Consider the following 20,121-nt stretch of genomic DNA (forward strand, 5'->3'; position numbering starts at 1 on the left):
ACCCACCTCCCTCACAAACAAAACAACCCCACCTCCCCCCAACGACACCTCCCAACCTTCGACGACGTCTCAAATACTCTACCTCTCCAGCTTTAGCCGATCGCTCCCCACCTGTATTCATATTACGACACGCATACTCATCATCTCATCCGTAGTTCTATTAATACTCTTGAAACAGTCACCAACAGCACCCTTTCTGATACTCCTTCAGCGTGACAGAGGGTGTTTGTGTACCGAGCTGAGAAGGCTTGGAGGGAGGTGTCGATATAATTTTCCAGGATTTGCATACTCTGCGGAGGGTGGGTTGGGATAACCAGCCGAGGCGGGCGAAGGAGAGGATGTGGTGGGGGAGGAAGGGGGGGTTGGCATTGTATTGTACTGGCCGGCTGGCGTGGCTGGGTTGTTACATCCAAGGTTGGGGGTTATATGATTCTGGGGGATGCAGAAAGTGTAATTAGATGGGCTGAAGGAATGTGACTAATAGGGTTGCCATTTTGGCAGCTCCGGATGGTGTATGGATTGAAAAGAACTTCGATGGAAGGTATATAGGGTATATAAGCTCTCCATGCCATAGATATATATGTATAAAACCCCTCGTTCGGTATATAAGTAATTATAAACGAAAGACGTAAAATAGAAATATAAAGCCCATTAAGCAAACTTGGGAAAACTTCCGCCCGAGTTACGGAAACAAAGATCTGAGGTTAAAAGGCTTTACAGCATCATCCACAATGGCCTGGGTAATGCCTTGGGATGCTTCAATAACCGCCCCGCTTTCAGCCTCTTCCTCTCGTTCGGCTGCGCTCCCACAAATGCAATCCTCTTGGCCGGATTACCTTGCGTTTCACTCCATGATCTGAGACCATAGTATAGAGCGATGGAGTGTACCAACCAGCGGCTGTGATTATATCTTCGTTAGCATCTTGCACGGTTTACCCGAGCGTAGGAAAGTGACTCACCCAAAGCTGGCTCCCTGGTCATCATGCGGTGCTTCGAACACCGACTTTTCCAGTGGTGGTCCGAGCACAGGGATATACACCTCCCGCTGCACCACAGGCTTCTTGACCTGCTGCGCACCCTCAACCGAAGAATCGAGTTTAATCGTCTTCATCCGTGGGACAAACACGATTTCCTCATCCTCCGAATCCTTCATTTCTTCCTCCACAATCGACTTCTTGGCGGTACCAAAGTCAACGGATGTATCCATTTTATCACAATCTTTATCTTCTTCATCTTCGTCGTCCTCCACAGCAACCTCATTCGATCCGTGACAGTATTCGTCAACACAACCCCACAATGTAGCCGCATACCGTCTTACTTCTTCCTCGAGGGACTTTAAGAGGTCCATTGCGCCTTTGGAACGCTTAAGCCTGTCCTTTAAGTTCTTAGGAACTCGCTTTTCGTCATACCCACCTGCCCCCTTGGTAGCAGACGATGGAATATGATGGGCTGTTGCGTAGCCGTATTTGGCGGGATTAGATGGATCCCAAAGGGTTGCGAATTCGTAACGGACGATACGTCTTGGGTGGAGAGCTGTGGGGGAGAAGTCTTCGGCCGTGGGAGGGGCGAAGGATGGATTGTTTAGGAAGTTGTCTTTTTTATTATTGTTTGATATGGAGATTAGTTATGTAGTCCCTGTGTGTAACCGGGAAGTAAAAAGGATCTAACCATTCTCCCATCTTTGACGCCTTCTGCTGCCTTCTTTTCCCTTTAAGAGCGCTTCGCGTCGTTTCATGCTATCCCGACGGAGAAGGGTGTGACGGGGAGCGGTTGAAGGTGCGGCTCCGGCTCCGGTTTCTGCGCCATCTTCGATGTTGACGGTTTTTACGACCGGTTCGGGTTGGTCGAGTGGGATTGTGATGGGTTCCTGGGGTGCGGATCGCGCTGGGATTGGAGCTGGAGCCGGAGTTATAGCTGAGCTTGAGGAGGACTGCTGCTCAGGGGTGGTGGGGAAGACGGCCATCTTTGTTTCTTTATTAGTTGCGAGGTTGTGTGTGTGACTCGACAAGCTTTGCGTTGTGTGTTGGAGATGAGGGTTGATGTTAGGATGTATTATATACGCCTTATCTCTGGCGATACCGATGCGATTGAAGTTCGGGATACTGAAGAAGCGCTAGATTATGAGAGAGAGAAGAAGGGAATCCCGAAAGAAGATGTAGAAGCTAGGGGATCTGCTCTACATATGAATGCGAGCGGGAGCTAAGGGGAAAGGCCAAGCTAATTATATTAAGCTGGAGCGGGATGTCACATCCCTATTCGCATAGAGTAATCGATTGCTTGTGCTGGGGGCTCCCGAGATAAGCCCATGTAAACGGGAGTCATCGGCCTCCATCCATCCATCGGACTTTTGGAATCCCTTCCGAGAGTGGGTAACCATGGTCCAGTTTTGGCGAGCTGAGGTCCCCACAGGCCGGAATTGAGGTTGCGGATTGGCTGGGTGAAGACCAATCAGAGGGGTTGGCACGCTGCATGTGCAGTTAATTCACCTGAGATTTGATAGGTGATACCTGTGGCTTCGAGGGCTCAGAGCCCCATCCAGGCATGGGCTTGGGTGTCATGAACCTCAATACCATTGTAGAGTTCGCTTGAGGAGGAAACGTCGAAGACGGCTTCGAAATAAAAATATAAATTTTGGATGAGGGTTTCTAAATCTTATTAAATTTACAACGTACTTACCTATAGTAACTCTTGATTCAAGTGAATAAGATAGGATCTCATATGATTGTCTTTCCCAAAACTAATCACATTGCCGTGTTAATATTTCGCGCTTGTATCATGGGAGCTTTATTAAAAAAAAAACGTGTCCTAGGATCCTTCATCCTTCAAGTTCTGGATTAAATATTATATTACCCAATCAGCTGATTATCTCAACTTCACTTATAATTCAACGGGGGAGTTTATCCAGACTTCTAGCTGTACGAAGCCAGCGTCAGTTTTAACTTTTCGAACGCTGATCGCGCCGACATTCTCTAAAGTGTAGATCTAAGTGGTTTCAATGTGCATCCGATATTTGAATTAAACTTCCAACAACGATTTCCGGCATTCGGGACTTGCGCTAATAGTTCGGTAAAATTGATCTCCGGAACATTGTTAAATAATCAATATCGAGTCAAGTTGTCCACATTGTGCTACGCTAGAGCATACTTTCTATGCTAAGCCATGTGTTGGTGACGTCGTATCTCGAGCCTTGGGCACCTTGCATCTATGTGTGCACAAATCCAAAGCACGATCGAAGCTCCGCTAAAGTCAGAAGGTATGGAAATAAAATAACAGTCTTCATACCGCATTTCATCTCGAACACAAGATAATGGAAAATTAGATCTTTGTCATGCTTCTCCGCTGACCCATGTGACGAGCAACGGAATCATACGCCTTGGCGACGACTGGGTCACCCCGGGTTGCACTGTGTTGGAGCAAAACTTCAGCCTCAGCTCTTGTGCGGGATATATCTTTGCACCAGAGCTATAGCGTCTGGAGATTTTATTTAAAGAGCACTTTATTCGCCCCTCGTGATTTCGTGTCCTCCGAATCCAATCCTCCCGCGTGTTCGTGTATCCCAAGTTTATAATCTATAAGTTAAGTGAATGTTCGACGATTGAGTTAACAATGGCCGAATATATCCACTACCCCCACCCATTAGAACAAAGTCCTTCCGCAGCTCTCAACTTCCTCGACCAGGCTCTTCGCCGGTTCGTTACTGCTATTAGAGAAAAGCCTAACTGGACGGAGAAAATAATGGATCGCAAGCTTATGGTCAAGTGGATCCGGGAGGCCGCAGAGCAAGATTCAAAACGACTCACCTATTGGGAACCCAACCTCATTGTCTGGGATGCCGAGGCTATAGATTTTGTAGATAGGGAACTCAAAGCTTACAAGGCCTATGTTGAAAAACTTCAAGCGAGTGGTTCTTGTATTGAGCCGGATATCGATGTGGTTTGGAGGGCTGACGGATTGATTGATGAGGAGGTCAGGCAGGAGTTGATCAACGGTAAGTTTATATAATTGTGAGGGACATTCGTGCATCAGATTTGGGGAGAAGCTGAATATAAAGGAAATGTTTAGCCGTTGCGGTTTTAGAAAACGTTCCTGAGGAGAAAAGGGATTGGCATCCAGGCACAGATAACACAGTTCTAGATCTTGTGCACCCATCTTTGTGGCCTATCATTTATGGGAGATCCGTAGATATCAGCGAAAAGACCATTGAATGCCCTCCCGCTGCTCTCATCCCCGGAAACTATAACAACTTTGGTGAAGAAGACGATGAGTACAATTCCGACGACCCTATAGACGAATCCGAATGGAATGTCGACACCCACTCTCGCGTAGTTACAGCATCAGCGGCAAATCGGTACATGAGCGGGTTTTCCAAGAAATTTTGCTGGCTACCTTCGGAATTCGAAGTCTCCGCTGATGGGAAAAGCACGAAGATTGCGTCGTACATTAACAATTTGAACGGACCCGGCCAGCAGGAGCTCTTTTACCCCATTTTGGAGAAAATATTTTCCAAGTTTGTCCCTATGTTCAACCATCTTCTGGCGGATCTGAAGGAGAATAACTATCGCCGCCACCGATCAAGAGGTCCTCCGGGAGCTACTGATGATACCGACGATGGTAAAAAGATGATTCTTACGGAGGACTACAACAAGGCTTGGGAGAAGTTACTGGGAGAGTATGAAAACGACCAGGAATTAACCGTGTCCTTCGAAGATATATTCCAGGAAGAGTATGAGGAAGGACATTCAGAACGTGAAATTTGGGACCTAGGAGAAATATACCATGGTAATACATGGTCACCTCCCACAATTACCGACGGGGTCAAGCTAGATGGGAAGACTGCAAAAGTTATTGTCAAACTCGCGAATATCATTCTAACGCCCGAAAAGCCGAAATATAATGGAGGTAGTTGGCACGTCGAAGCTATGAAGGTAACTTGAAACCGATAGAACTACAGCTTTTTTTTATAATTTCAAGGATCAAACTAAGCAATATTAATACGGAACGCCACAGAACGAGCGAATTATAGCAACCGGAATTTATTACTATTCCCAAGAAAATATCACGGCCTCCGAGCTCCGATTTCGTCGAACTGTTTATATCGGTCGAAACCCAGGAGCGCAATGGTCTAATTGGGGTGCTCTTCACGATATGGATACCGATCAAGGGGTACAAGAGTTGGGCAAAGTCGATACTATCGTACGTGCCACGCTGCAGCGCTGTTTCCTTTCAAAACTCTGACCACCGTCGGTGTACTAGGACAACCGGGCTATCGTTTTTCCCAATACATACCAGCATTGCGTCTCACCGTTCTCTTTAGAAGACCCCACAAAACCTGGGCACCGCAAGATCTTGGTCTTCTTCCTCTGTGACCCTTCGGGAAACCACGAAGTAACATAATGCCTCTCCCTGCTGCTGCCACCTGAACATTGCACTAATTGAAAACACTCATCTCCAAAAGATTCCGACGACTAAAACCGTCGCGCCCCAACAACCAGAATTCAGAGCAGAACTGGAAAGCGCTCTTCGCTCGGGACCTGCGGGGATACTAGCGGAGGAACTCTTTCAAATGATTATCAAAGATCTGCCACCGGCAATATCATTGGAAGATGCGAAAAAATATAGAGCGGCTTTGATGAAAGAACGTTCGAACTTTACGGACAAAAGTTTCATGATACAAGGGATACGGTATAATTTGTATGACGTGTACTATATTCTTACTTTCTTACAATCAAGGAGCTTGTGCTAACTTTAAGGTGTATAGTTGCGAACACTGATATACTTCGACTGATTAAAATATCGGGATAAGGATAAGTTGGCAAATTTGCGGGATTATAAGGTGTAGCGTTTACCGAAATACTTTTTCAAATCAAAATCTACAGACCTTTTCGTCTTGAATTTTTTTTAAGAATATTATACCATAGTCTCGTCACAAGACGGCCCCGGTATGTACACCAGACCTGTTGTCGTTACATGGAATTCCGTGTTGTCATTGTTGTTAAATAACGTGTCAAGCCATTCTCCAGCCACGGGCTACCATGTATGTGTTGGTGGCGCACGCAACCCAACTACCAAATTATTCTATCTATATCCAAAGGCCGGCGCTATGGGATCTGATGGCCCCGGATCATGATAACCCGGCCTCAGATTGAAGATATTGTCTCGAGTTGTCGGCTATTGCTCGTTACAACCCACAAAGATCACAGAGTTCGCATGGAGGGTGACATCTGGATTGAATCTATATATCACCGTTAAGACGAGGGCGAAATTCATACTACTTATATATATATATATATATATATATATTTTTCTGTTGGTATCGAGCTAGGGCAAAGGCCGCGCCGCTGTAGGAATATAAATACTACATTTTCGACGATACGAAAATCTGACCAGGTCTGGATACGAGACAAGAAAATCGAACGACAAGGGAACATGTCTAGGCGAGGCCTGAGGTGCTTTTATATATTATTTCACTAACATTAAAATGCCATCTATTCCAGATGTGCCAAGAAAAGGAGCCCAAAGCCCAGTGGTATGCACATCCAGGGATACCCACCCTCTTACGCTATGAACGAGGCATTCGATCGACGCTACCGACGGTTTATGTCTGTTATACCAACACTGTCTATAAACTCCGACCACGGACGCCATATATATATATAACTTCGACAGGGCTCTGATCCAGAGCCCCGATTCTTTATGATACGGCGGTGGACCGCGTGGAAGACACACATCAACGGATATATGAAATAAGACGGCCGAGCGTTCTCTACCTGTTCCATGGGCATATATTTACAAAGGAAATATATGGGCGTATCCGAGCCGCTTCGGTAAGCAGAGAAATATCTGAATGGTCTGACATGAACACTTTACAATGATCGTATTAAGTTTAATAAAAGCCATCGGCGTCGAAAGCACGACAAAGGGGCGAATATTTATATCACGACTACTACTTCCGCAAGTCTCGGTGCGTTCGGGACTAGTCGGAGATAATTAATGGATTGGCATAACATAATTATGTAAAGTTTCCGGAGGCGCAGAAATATCCTAGGTCTCTCAGACTACCCCAAGAACGATATATGTCTTCCGGAGGATTACGACAGCCCTAGATACCCATATACCATCACCATCCTCTATGACCCATACCATAGGCACTATCAGGAGATTGTTATATATTAAGAAAGGACAATATACCATCATTATTTCGAGGAGTCTTTTCTCGACACCGTCAAGATGTATGAACTCGAGCTCTGGCAGAAATAATTAAACCCTAGTCCGGATCATATTGACATGAAATCTTCAATTAATAAGCGTAAGGCGATATATTCCAATTTACAAAACGCCTCGAGCCTCGAGATAACACTTGCTCTGCTCCGGAATCATTATCAAAATCTAGCCTTCAACAAATAACTGCAAGCTACATTTTCCGAAAGAAGATTGTCATAGTGCGCATGTACGGATGCTACTTCGCCGTTACAATGTCGACATTCTTCATGAAAGGCCTAACGGTTAATTTTTACAAAGGTAGTCTTGAAGGTTAGCATGCTTAAAATTACAATATATTCGAGATTTGAAGAAAACCAACACGGAATCCAATCATTAGTATCGATACAGTCTCGGAATGCGTCGCTTCGAGATGGCAATGGTTGGAAGAGTTGAAATTGTGGTATTAATTTTAGGACAGAGACTTGACATGGATATCGTTGCAGTGTAATACCAAACCCCTTTTTTCCGGGAGATATTTTTATTCCCAGTTTCAATATTCTCTGGATAATATTTATCATCTAGACACAGTGCTGTATACGTATACTGTATCTATCAATGCATGATATACCGTCTCCATGATCCCAGTTGAGACGAGGCTGTTGTGATTGGGCCAGTGGTGTGTTGCATGACGTTTTAAACCTTTTATGGCCTGAAACAACACGCCGCCGGCGCTCCAGCCAAAAATTTCATTCATTCGTTTTGCCGTACGGCTACACTGCACTGCACCAGTTCACGACTTCTGAGCCTTCTGTTCTATCATCAACCTGCATCTCGACTTGCTTGGACGACCACCATAAATATATCATCACCAGCTCGGGACGTTTCATCTATCCATCTACAGCATCTACGCAGGTACAGGATCATGCCCTTGTTTGACGATGGCGACAGCGCCCTGCTCAAGAAGTGGGTCGTCACCCGCCTAGAAAACATGTGAGAGAAGAGCCTCCCAAAGCGATTTCCCATCCCTCGCCAGCGCCTCAAGCTATCTTCAATCGGAAAAACTTCTAATCGTTAACTTGAAATATCAGATCCGATGCAGATTCAGATGTCCTCGCCGATTATGTCCTCGCACTCCTTAGGCACGAGCAGAGTGAAGCTGAGGTCCGACAGATGTGCATCGACCAACTCGATGACTTCCTACGCGAGCGTGAGCTACTCTTTTTTTTTTTTTACCCCTTCCATCGCCCAATCGACGGCTACTATCCTCTGAGGTAGAATATATTTCTAACGGGTCGCATACTATATACCAGACACTACGCCCTTCGTCGACCAGCTATTCGTTGCTTTACGTTCGAAATCGTACCTCTCCGTGAACTCCACCCTGCACAGCGGTCTCTTAACTACTACCACTCCACATACTGCACTAGCTTCGATACCTCAGCAACCACCTACCCAAGATGACGCCGACTCAGAAGACTCTTACACCCCCAAGAGCCCCGTAATACCACCTCCCCAACTCGTCCAACAAAACACCAACCCGAAAAAGCGCGGCTACTACGACCGAGATGCTCCAGGCGCTTCCCAACAGCAGGCCGGAGGCCACTACGCCAACTCTCGGACCAAGAATCCGAAGACACAGGGCAGAGGTGGTAATCGCAATGCCGCAAACGGTTCTTTCGATCCATATAGTAAATGGGCTCGCGGTGGCGGCGAGTTTGGGAGGAACGGACAGCAGCAAGGACAACCGCCGCGGCAACAGGTTCCTCAAGCAGCATTCCCGATGAACATGATGCCCGGCGCTACCGGTGCATTACCGCTCCCTAACCCTCAACTACCCTTCGGAACGGACCCGATGGCCCAACTGCTGGCTGTGCAGGCAGTAGCAAGCTTGCAGGGCGGTTGGAACCCACTGGCCATGTTCCAGCCACCGCCAAATCTGATGGCTACCCCCGAACCTCGCCAAAATAACCGAGGGAAGAGGGGTGTGTGTCATAGTTTTGAGCAGAAGGGGTATTGTAGAAGGGCCGACAATTGTCCATATTTGCACGCCAATCCGCTGGTTGTTCCCCCGCCTATGGTGCCACAGGTGAAGGGACAAGATGAAGACGGTACAACCTCCATGAACCCGAAAACACGGGGTGTAAGGCTTTAGCTAACAATATACAGAATACGACCCGCACACACCCATGCTTTCCCCTCAAGATCTCGAACGTCGGACCAGCGCCTCGTTTCCTCCGAAAACCGCCCCACAACCACGTAGTGGCGGATCCCAACGAGGTGGAAGAGGCGGCGCACGTGGTGGGAGATCGGAGTTTTCAGCATTCGGCCCCCCTCGAAACGTTCACACGAAGGCATTGGTCGTGGAATCCATACCGGACGATAAACTAGAGGAACAGGCCATCCGCGGATACTTTACGACATTTGGACCCATCGAATCCGTGGAGGTTAAAGTCGAGAGTAAGCTCGCTATTGTCAAGTTTGAGAATCAAGAGGACGCAAAGAAGGCGCATGGTTCTCCGGAACCGATTTTCAACAACCGGTTTGTTAAGGTCTACTGGATGAAAGGAGAGGGCGATGGACACCAAGCACCACAACACCAGCAACAAAGTGGTGGCCAGCAGGCCAACCCGGATGAAATGGAGGTTGATATGGAGGACTTCCAACGAAAGCAGGAAGAAGCCCAGAAGATACACGACGAACGAATGGCGAAGAAGAAGGAAATCGACGACCAAGCCAAGAAATTGGAGGAGATGAAGGCAGATCTAATGAAACGCCAGGAAGAGGAGAAGAAGAAGCTTCTTGCGAAGTTGGCAAAGAAGCATGCTGCCAAGGGAGCCACGAACGGCGGAACGGATACCCCGGATCCAAGCAACAAGGAATCGAAAGAAGCCCAACAGACGGCTGCTCTCAAGGCACAACTTGAGGCATTGGAAGCGGAGGCTACGTCGCTAGGGATCGACCACTCGAAGTTAGGCGAGCCATTGTCCGAATTTCACCAATCGTCTTACAGAGGCCGGGGTTCGTTTAGAGGCCGTGGTGGGTTCGGAGGATACTCGGCACGTGGAGCTTATCCGGCTAGGGGAAGAGGTGCTTACGGTGCCTACCGTGGTACAGCACCGTTTGCCAGAGGCAGAGGAGGTGCTGTGATGGCTAAGAAGATGACACTGGATAACCGGACCAAGACGGTTATGGTCAACGGTGTGTCCGAGGCCAACATTGAAGCTTTGCAGCATTTCTTGTTGGTATGTAAATGATTTCAATATCCACTACGTGGAATCGATACTAACCTTTTCTCATCTAGGCCTGCGGCAGCCAGTACACCAAACTTGATAAAAACACGGAAGCCGAGGACTCCCACATCATCACCTTCAATACTCGCGGCGATGCCGCCAGATTTTTCCATTCGAACCCTGATATTCCTCAAGTTGGAAAAATTGCTGTTTCATGGGTGGAGAATACTGCCAATACCGCGAGTAACGGTGTTCAGGCTCCGGCGGTTACCGCAGAGAACGGATACGATCACGGGGATTCTATGGATGCGGATGGTGGTGTGGACCAAATCGAAAATGGAGGAGAAGCTGGGTTTGATCAGTATGATGTGTACGATATGGCGGATGAGGATGACGACAGTAGGTGGAATTAATCGGGCAAAGGAGTTTTTGTTAAAGCGATATATCATTTGTCTTTTCCCTTCGCTTTATTTTTTTTTTGTATCATTCACGCAAAGCAGAGGGGGGCTACGATGTGGGATATCCGGATGTTTTCTCTCTTTCTTTCTTGTCTTTTCTGTTTCATATAGAAAGTTTTCCTCCGTTCTGTCAAACCATGATGAGCGATACCGACTTTTTTTTTTTTAAGCCCTGCTACTTTTCCTTACCTTACTGCTCTCACGGCGAATTTTGCATATTTTTCTCAAGAAAATATTTCCCATCTCTACCTTGGGGGCTACTCCGGCGCCGAGGCTATATATATCTTGCACATTTTCGTTCGGCGGCGGATCCGGTATGGTTCATGAGACGGCAGTCTTTCGTTAACTCGAAGAGAGTCATGTCCCATGGGTCTTTATCATACAAGATAAATTACCAACCATATTTTCGACTCTCCGGTCCACGGATTCAATATTCATCTCCCCTGAAAGCTTTCTCACAGCGGTCTACATTAATGCTTACGGTGCCCGAGTCAGGTAAACATAGTAGAGATTTATGCCCCTCCCTAGCGCCCTGCCCTATATCCATCCCTTCTATATAAACCCCCCCCCTCCGCATGGGGTGCAATGTAAAATATACACCCGCATTAAAAAAAAAAAAAAAAAATACGAGGGGGAATTTTTTCGAAAGGAATATCAAAAGCAAGAGAGGCGAAAACGAACATCCTTCGAGACACTTTTAGTGTAAACCCTGCATAACGATGTCCTTATAAAAAAACAGAAAGGAGAGATTACAAGCCCATATAAAAAGCAGAAAAGAGGCAGAATGGTTATAAGCCTCAAATCGAGACCTGAAAGCGAAAAGCCATGCATCATGCACCCATAGGACAAAAAAATATAAACCTTGATGAAAAAGACAAATATGCATAACAAGGACTTTTTGTAAGATGTCGACGGGCTTTGAATTTAATCAACCTTGAAGACCTTCTTAAGCTGAACGATCAAAGCCCAATCCTCCTTGGCCACTTCTTCTCTAAAGTGATCTTTCAGAGTATCGATGGACTTGCGGGAAATGTGTGAGTAGAGAGTATCTTTATCTTCCCAGTGGCGACCGAGGACGGGTTGGTTAGACGCTTCAATCTTGACGGCGACGGATGGAGAGGTCTTCTTGGCGATCGGTACGGCTTTGTGGTTGAGTTCGATAGATGTGCTAAAGAGTACGTTAGCGGATGTCTGTTGTAAATCAAGAGATTTGGGAAGTGCGACTTACACTCTACCGAGAACGACCGGATCGCCGCCAGGCTTCGGAATGGCGATGGGAGTACCAATACGCAAGCTACCTTCAACGACATCGATACCGACAACGATGGGATCACGCTGATGGAAAACTTGAACAACTCGGAGGACGCATGGGAAAACAGCAAGATCGGCAGTTTCCTTTCGTTTTTGCTCAAGAAGATCCTTCTGGTAGGCGGTGAAAGAGTCGAACAAGTGATAGATAATGTCGGCAGTGAAAAGCTTGACTCCGACTTCATCCGCATATGCTTGGGCTTCTTTATCGACCTTGACATCGAAACACAACATAACGGCGAACTCCTTGTTCTTCTCCAACATTGTTCCTGCTCTCATAACATCACGCTTGTAGACCGGACCGATGCTGATAGACATGACCGGGATCTTGCTAACGCTCAAGAAATCCAACAAAGCTTCGAGAGAACCGAGCGTGGATGCTTGGACGCAGACGCCCTTTCCTGACTTCTCAACCTTGTTCAAGAGACCTTCCAAATCGCTCATAACTTCCTCGCAAAGATCTTCCTCATCATCATCAGGGCCGACGACCAACAATCTAGAACCGGCGATGGCATTTTCAAGATCATTAGCTGCAATTTTGACACCGAGGGCTGCCTTGACTTCTTTGTGATGGACGTAGTTGCTCTTGACACGTAATTCTCTGAGCGGTTGAGGTGTAAGCAAGGCTCTGACGGTAGTCGCTATGGCGCCGTTGAGACCACAAAGAACTATCCTGTCACCTTCCCTAAGCACACCGTTGGAAAGAACGACGTCGATGGTTGTTCCGAGACCTTCGATGACCTTGACTTCAAGAACGGTACACTCGAGTTCGGAAAGGTACATGAGTTTTTCGGCCATACGCTGCTGGGTCAGAGTGATCAAAAGCTTGAGCATGTCCGGAATACCTTCTCCGGTGTGGGCAGATGTCGGAACCAAGGAAACGTATTTGCTCATGTTCTTGTTCTCGTAGAAGAGTTCGGCGTTGAGACTTTGTTCCGCGAATGCAAGTTTGGTTTGGGCGAGCCTGTCTTTGAACTCGTTCTGAACAGCCTTGGATTGCTTGGCGAGGGAGTCCTGGAAGCCGTTGTTTGGAACCTCCTTCCAACCGTACAAACGATCGATCTTGTTCAGGGCGACAATAAATGGTGTTTTACGGCCGCGGAGCAGTCTAATCGATTCGATCGTCTGGGGTTCGAGGCCGTGCATGATATCGACGACGAGAATAGCAATATTACACAGAGAGCTACCTCTGCTTCGGAGATTGGTGAAGGACTCGTGACCGGGAGTATCGATAACCAACAGACCGGGAACGTTGAATTCAAGAGAACCATCTTGATTGACGACTTCGGTCTTTTGTTTGATGGCCTCGACCGGGAAGTAAGTTGCACCGATCTGCTGAGTGATACCACCCGCTTCACCTTCCTGGACATTGGTCTGACGGATCTTGTCGAGAAGTTTCGTTTTTCCGGTATCGACGTGCCCAAGAATACAGCAGATGGGAGACCGCAAGTTGTCCTTTGATCGTGCAGCGAGGGCTTCTTCGTGCTTTTTCCTGCGTCGTTCTTCGGCCTCTTCCTTTCTCTGGATCGCTTGCCTCTGGGCGACTGACGTCTCCTCGTCCGAAGAATCGTCCACAGGCTTCTTGCCCTTAGATTTGGCGGAAGCCGCTTTAGCATCCTTGGTACCGTTGGCAGCCATTTCCTTTTCTTTCTCTTTCTCAAGCTGCTCTTTCTTCTCCTTTTTGATTTCCATATCGTCGTCGGTGTCCATGTCCCACGATTCCTTGACGTCATCCTCTTCGGCGGCAACTTCCCAGCTTTCCGCAACATCCTCCTCATCCTTTGGACCAGCTTCGTCCTCAGCCTCCGCAACTTCAGCGGCTTTCCTCTCTTCCTCCTCTCGAGCGGCCTTCTCAGCAGCTATTCGCTCCTCCTCCTCCTCCTCCTCCTCCTCCTGTGCCTTTGTAGACTCCACGGGCGTCGCAGGCCCACCCTCGGCATCCTTGTCACCGGCCTTGCCGGACTTCTTCTTCTTCTTCTTATCATAGACAGGCTTTTTCTTAGCAGCAGCGGTTGGGTCGGCAAGACCCTCAATTTGCATACCAGCATCGATCATCTGCTGCAAACGCAGCTGATTCGCCTTCTGTTGAGCCTTCTGCGCTGCCGTGAGGTATTTGCCCTCTTTCTTAAGCTGCTCCTTCTTTTCTCTTTCCTTCTCCTTCTTTCTCTGCTTGGCTTCCTCCCTCTTTTTCTCTTCCTCCTCGGTACGCTTCTGCTCTTCTTCGGCGGCTCGGCGGGCCTCCTCTTCGACGCGACGCTGTTCCTCCTCAATCTTTCGGCGAGCTTCCTGTTGACGTTGGATGGCGGCGACGGCAGCAGAGACCTTCTTTTTCTTGCCACCGGCAGGTTCGGGAGCAGCAGCAACCGGTGTCTCAACGGCCTTCTCGGCTACGGGAGCAGCAGCAGCGGGCTTGGACGCGGTGGCAGCAGGAGCACCTCCACCGGCTTTTTTACGAGCAGCCTATGCAATCGTTAGATAAACCCATCACGAAGCCGAGCGTATAGGTGGCAAAGATAACTAACCTGTTCCTTCTTTCTCTGCTTCTCTCTTTCTTTCTTCTCACGTTCCTTCTCTTTTTTAGACTTGACTTTTCCGCCGGTTTCCTCCTCCTCTTCTTCCTCCTCATCATCATCAGCCGGTGCAGGAGGAGCCTGAGCCTTTCCTTTCGACTCGGGTTTAGCAGCCTGGGCAGCTTCAGCCTCAGCCTGTTCGGCCTCCATGTTCAACTTGGCAAGAGCAGCCTCCACATCTTCGTCGTCATCAAACTTATTCTTGCCACCCTTCTTCTTTTTATTAGCCTTGCTCTTTCTGATAGCACCGAGCAAGCCACCGCCACCTCCTCCAAGGTCATCGGCAATATCGTCAGCAGTAGCAGCTGCGGGGCCGCTATCTTTCGTTTCTTCATCCTTATGATAACCAGGTGTGTTTTCGAGCTGGGCGTTGACGGGGAACAACTCTTCGGTGGTGGTTGGGATGTCGGCTTCCCAGTCGTCGTTGGCGACGTTCTTCTTTCCTTTCTTTCCCTTCGCCATTGTGAACGATTTATCGCGTGGATATTATGTTACCGAAGGGAGGGAGGTGGTGGAAAGGGGTGAAAGACTCCTTGCTTTAATAGTGGACGGGGACGGTCGAATGACAGTCAACGGTTCCGATATGATCGATCGATGACGATCTCTGAAAAAAAGTAATAACTTTTTTTTTTTGATAAGAGTGATGGAATTATGAGAGGGTGAGGGGACAAGGAAACAAATCCGGTCCGTGTGAATCACGATGCCATTCAGGGAAAAGAATAGTTGGGGGGAGGATGAAGACGATTATGCGGTTGCTGTTCACGCCTCATGTGTCGAAGACGAGAGCAGACAGGGAAGGGGAAGGGGAAGTGTGGAGAAGGAGAAGAGGAGAAGGGAGAAGAAAATCGTACGCTTGCCACTTTGAAGGAAGTCTTGGGAATAAATTTGTCCAAGATACCTTTTATGGAAAGGTATAAGAAGACAGGGGGTAAGGGGGGAATAAATATGGAGGAGCGTAGACGACGAGAGCAAAATATGACGTGGTGGGGTTTTTTTCCCGTTAATTTTTTTTCGGTGGAGAGTGCGAGGGACCGGGGATTTCTGTGTGCGTTCTGTGAATCCACCGCTACGATTCGGCGTCTCAGTTCTGGAGCTCCCTTTCAAGTCGGATTTAGGCTTTAAAAGTCTACCGCAAGCATCTACTGGAACGAAACAGAGTACAGTTTGTCTTGGATGAGGACGAAGACGAGAGCTGTGATTCGATGGAGCTGATGGAGGTTGTGTCGACCCGACGATGTATTTCTTATATTTCACACAAATGTGTTGTGTGTCGTTGAAGTGCTCAGCCAAGTTGGGCTGCAACCTGGACCCGGCCGGGCACGGTCTTTTAAATTATATCGCATGTGAACTATCAGTAGATATCACGACTACCTCTCTCTCTGACTGCTAACATCCCGTTCGAATATACTCTTTTAGACTGCCTCGAATATAGGTGTATAGCTGACAGAGGACCCGAGCCCGGCTTGGATCCTTGTCGTGCGTTGGGCGAGGTCTCCAGCCCTATGTAGCGCGCGAAGCTGCAGTTTCTAGTTCCCAGCTTAAGTCTCAAATCCTCGAATTCCAGACCGCCACCCTCTTCTATATCACGAAACCATCCAAATACCAATTCGATAAACACTTGCGAAGATTATACCGGCCTCTAGCAAACGATCATAGCGATGAAAACAAAGATGGAATCCTTCACGTGCGACTTCCAGCTCGACATTCGCACGTCGATAGTTCTGGCGGACCTAACTGATCCCTAACCAACTATATCAACCGAACAATCCAACCCGGAATAATTGTTCCTTCCTTCGGATCCTGGAACAAACAGCAAAGGTTTCAGAACATTTCTGGTGCCTATTTATGGCGTGAATCTGGCACAGCTTGACCGATCCAACGGAAGCAATCATGAAGGAATACGGAGTGCCGGTTCGGTTGCAGAACACCTTCTTCGGCCGTCGTTCGCCCCGACTGAGGAAAGAAGGGAGGAAGGATAGATGTTTCTTATATCGACTCCTTTCGCGCTCCGGGGCTGTGTTAAGCTTTAGGCTGCATGTAAACCAACGGCGTCTCTGAATGCGCCACCGCCCTCCATCGGATCCGGTTTGCCGCCCTTGATCGCCACAAAAGGCGGGGCAACAAGGAGAGAGCATGGGCTGTTTTTGCTCTGCTTTGAGGCTAGTCACACCAGAAGATCTAATACTTAGGCAGTTGCACTTCCAACCTCCCGTTAATCCGCCTGTCTACACAGAGTACCTCTTTACTCACATACACTTGCATTCCTGTGTATGTTTCTCCTTGGTCAACTCTCAAGGATCTTCCACCTGCTCGGTGTACATTGCATTGGTAAGCCGGCTTCGATTTCCCACACTCCGTCCGCCCTCATTCCTTTTAGTGGAAATGCGATTCATGTCCATGTCCATGTCCATGCCCATCTCTCTCTCTGTTCGAATTGCTCAGACTTGGCACAGGCTAACGACATGTTTTATCAGATACATCCCAATAGTCACAATACAAAACAGAAAGAAAAGAACGGTTTGCCTTTGCTACAAGTGCATTCGTAACCGCCATACGACGCTTTTTACCCCAAACGCACAAACGTGGAACGTCTATTCGTCGCCTGTTGACGTTTTAAAGCGAAAGAAGGGTGGCGATAAAGTTCCGGTTCGGTTGTTCGCGTTCATCCTCGTCCGGGCCATCTCCACCACCAGACGGACCTGCACTTGAGCCTTTCACCACAGGTTTCGATCGCAAAAAATACCCCTCTCTCTCGTTAACCCACAAGCCTCTCAGCGAGTCCGAGTCCGTTCATTTCGTTTTTTTTTTCCCCTGTCGTCTACTCTCGCCTTTCCTTTCCAATCCCGCATCGGCCCTCCCGCTTGGTTGAACTGCGTGCGGATCGGAGTTCGCGCGGTTGTGTGGTGCGTAGACTCCGAGCCCCTCCTATCCCATGTCCTAACGTCTACCCCCCCTCAGTTTAGCCTCACATCTCACTAACATAATTCTTACCTACCATCTCCACGGGATATCCACAGCTCCATCTTTTCTACCCAAGATATATTTCTCATCACAGCAAACAAGAAAAACTTTTTAAGTATACTTGCATTTTTAAATCTTTCATCATGCCTGCCGCACCTATCGCAAAAGGTCCATACCATCCTCACTACTATAACCAACCCATTCATCCCATCAATAAAGCTAACACCACCATCGCCAAATCAGGCGTCATCATAATGTGCGCCGTCCTCATCGCAGCCGGGTACACCGTCTACGAAAACCGCGAACAAGTCAAAGAACTCGTCGACCGTACCCGTCGCAAGATTTCTTTGGCAATGCACACTTTCGCCGAGGAAATCATGCCATCCGAAGGTGGTCCCAGACAACGGCATCAACCCATGGCTTTCAGCGGCAGACCACTCGACTCCTCCGGTCATATCCACAGACCGAATTCTCGAACCAGGTCCAGAAGGAACTCGACGGATAGTATCACCCTCCGTGGTGATGACGAAAAAGCAGAGGGTTCAAGTAGAGATGCATACCTAGCCGACTCCGCACTCAGATACAGACCCCCTTACCCTTACCGCGGTTCCGCCGAAGACCCAGAGTCCGGCTCATTAAACGCCAAACCCTCCGCTTCCTCCCCCTCCCCTTTTGACGACGAAAACCAAGTACTGTTCGATGCGACTGTGGAAGCAGCAGACCAACACATCAACGAGAAGGCCTCATCACCGGGAAGCGATACTTCGTCGGATACCCTACCGCCTGCGATGTCCGAAAAAGGAATCGAAATGTCCCATGACGCACCACCCATGATACCTGCCGTTTTACCAACGGTTATCGACCAACCGCCACCGTTGCCACCGAGGCCCTCACATCCACAATATGAGGAAGTATTACCGGTGGTCGCAGCGGTACCGGCAGTTTTGACACCAGCGACGGTGGCACTTCCTCCCCCGCAGGAGGAAGAGTCGCAGTCCGACGTTGAAGAACCCCATGCTGCATTCTCGACCTCTCAACCGTACTGGGCGATCCAACAATGGACCGAAGACGTCACCAATAACCCCAACGCCGACGAAGACGAAAATATCCAACCTCGGACTCCATCCAGAGCTCCAAGCAGCAGCGATGATGAGGACGACGAAGAGGAAGAACTCCTGGCGGTTCAATCACTTCACTCCGGATCCGGAACCGTCAGCGTGATCGGATCCGACGAAGGGGAAAGTGAAGATGATCGGGTTGAGTTTGTGAGCGATCTAGCTTCCAGCGTGGGGGATACGGATGGGTGGAGTGAGGTTGGTAGTCAGTTCAGCGAGGGCGAGGGGAGGATGTAAGATATATTCTTTTAAAGTTTCGGTTGTTTTGATTATCCAAGGGTGTTTCGATTACTGGGAATCGGGATTGGCATTTTTTGGGTTTTTCTCGGACTTTCGTTTGCTTCGGAGGAAGGGTGAAGAGCTTGTATCATTTTTTTCATTTTTTTCGGACGTCACAGGGAAGGGGTTTAATGGATTGTGAATATTTTTTGGTCGGACGGGGAGCTCCTCCTTTTCGTAAAATGGTACCACGCCTATACCGAAGCCGGAGAGGGGGGTGAATTCAAGACGGAAGGGGGAGAAGGTACCTCCATATCCAAATACCTACCCTGTTACAAAGCCAGCGGTTCCCATCGGAGGCATAAAGAAACATCGTGAACTCGTTTCTATACGTTTCGGTACTTATACCACAGCCGTCGACTCAAAGGAAGGGCGATATCAATCCATCCGAACAGCCAAAGGAAATCTACCGCCAAAAATATATAGGCTGTGAAATACAAATAAGAAAGGACCTTTTTTTTATATATCGGTTTTGATAGTATAAAGCTTAAGAATAAAAAACATAAAAGTAAAAAAAGTAATTTCGCCAGAACGATGAATGGTATGAACGGAGCGAAGAAAAAAAAGGCCCAGATCGACAAATGAGAAGAGAACATGGAGATCTATCAACATTAAAATTCAAAAGCCAGCCAGCCAGTACGTAGAAACAACACCGGTGAATACTCGGATATAATACAAGGAAACGAGCGAGTATAAAAAGATCCCCATCTAGGTAAAAAAGTAAAACTCCCAAATAGATATCGAAGTATCGTATGCATATTTTGCGTCGCTATTTTTTTGCTCGAAGAGAAGCGAAGAAGAATAAGACCCCCAAAGAAAAGAGAAAGAAAAAAAAATGTAGGAGTTAACTCAAACAACCCTCACCTTCCCCGATCTCCCAAATAGAACGTTACCTATTCCCATAACAAGAGCCGCGCTGAACCATCACCCAAACCTATCGCATCGACGTTCCGACCCGGAAAGCAAAAAAAAGCAGAAGAGCGGGAATCCAAATGACAGA

The 20,121-nt window shown here is 48.0% G+C and overlaps 5 protein-coding genes across 5 annotated transcripts; 3 read left to right on the forward strand and 2 right to left on the reverse strand.

Moving 5' to 3' along the window:
• Positions 1-714: 714 nt before the first annotated feature.
• Positions 715-1,963, reverse strand: DFL_000854 (uncharacterized protein; the record flags this gene model as incomplete). The annotated part of the gene is made up of 3 exons (XM_067638287.1): positions 715-898; positions 960-1,593; positions 1,669-1,963. The coding sequence occupies 3 exons, from the start codon at positions 1,961-1,963 to the stop codon at positions 715-717; spliced, it is 1,113 nt and encodes a 370-aa protein (XP_067495410.1).
• Positions 1,964-3,606: 1,643 nt separating this feature from the next.
• On the forward strand, positions 3,607-5,771 carry DFL_000855 (uncharacterized protein; the record flags this gene model as incomplete). The annotated part of the gene is made up of 6 exons (XM_067638298.1): positions 3,607-3,988; positions 4,063-4,925; positions 5,008-5,193; positions 5,254-5,385; positions 5,456-5,691; positions 5,759-5,771. 6 exons carry the CDS (start codon positions 3,607-3,609, stop codon positions 5,769-5,771), a joined length of 1,812 nt encoding a protein of 603 aa, XP_067495411.1.
• A 2,351-nt stretch (positions 5,772-8,122) lies between these two features.
• On the forward strand, positions 8,123-10,843 carry DFL_000856 (uncharacterized protein; the record flags this gene model as incomplete). The annotated part of the gene is made up of 5 exons (XM_067638309.1): positions 8,123-8,190; positions 8,289-8,407; positions 8,511-9,308; positions 9,367-10,442; positions 10,502-10,843. 5 exons carry the CDS (start codon positions 8,123-8,125, stop codon positions 10,841-10,843), a joined length of 2,403 nt encoding a protein of 800 aa, XP_067495412.1.
• Positions 10,844-11,812: 969 nt separating this feature from the next.
• Positions 11,813-15,228, reverse strand: DFL_000857 (uncharacterized protein; the record flags this gene model as incomplete). The annotated part of the gene is made up of 3 exons (XM_067638320.1): positions 11,813-12,056; positions 12,117-14,656; positions 14,719-15,228. 3 exons carry the CDS (start codon positions 15,226-15,228, stop codon positions 11,813-11,815), a joined length of 3,294 nt encoding a protein of 1,097 aa, XP_067495413.1.
• A 2,642-nt stretch (positions 15,229-17,870) lies between these two features.
• On the forward strand, positions 17,871-19,079 carry DFL_000858 (uncharacterized protein; the record flags this gene model as incomplete). The annotated part of the gene is made up of 2 exons (XM_067638331.1): positions 17,871-17,895; positions 17,971-19,079. The coding sequence occupies 2 exons, from the start codon at positions 17,871-17,873 to the stop codon at positions 19,077-19,079; spliced, it is 1,134 nt and encodes a 377-aa protein (XP_067495414.1).
• Between the last annotated feature and the right edge of the window lie 1,042 nt (positions 19,080-20,121).

This window comes from Arthrobotrys flagrans, assembly GCF_004000055.1.
Source record: "Arthrobotrys flagrans strain CBS H-5679 chromosome Unknown unitig_15, whole genome shotgun sequence".
In the NCBI taxonomy this organism is placed as follows: Eukaryota; Fungi; Ascomycota; class Orbiliomycetes; order Orbiliales; family Orbiliaceae; genus Arthrobotrys; species Arthrobotrys flagrans.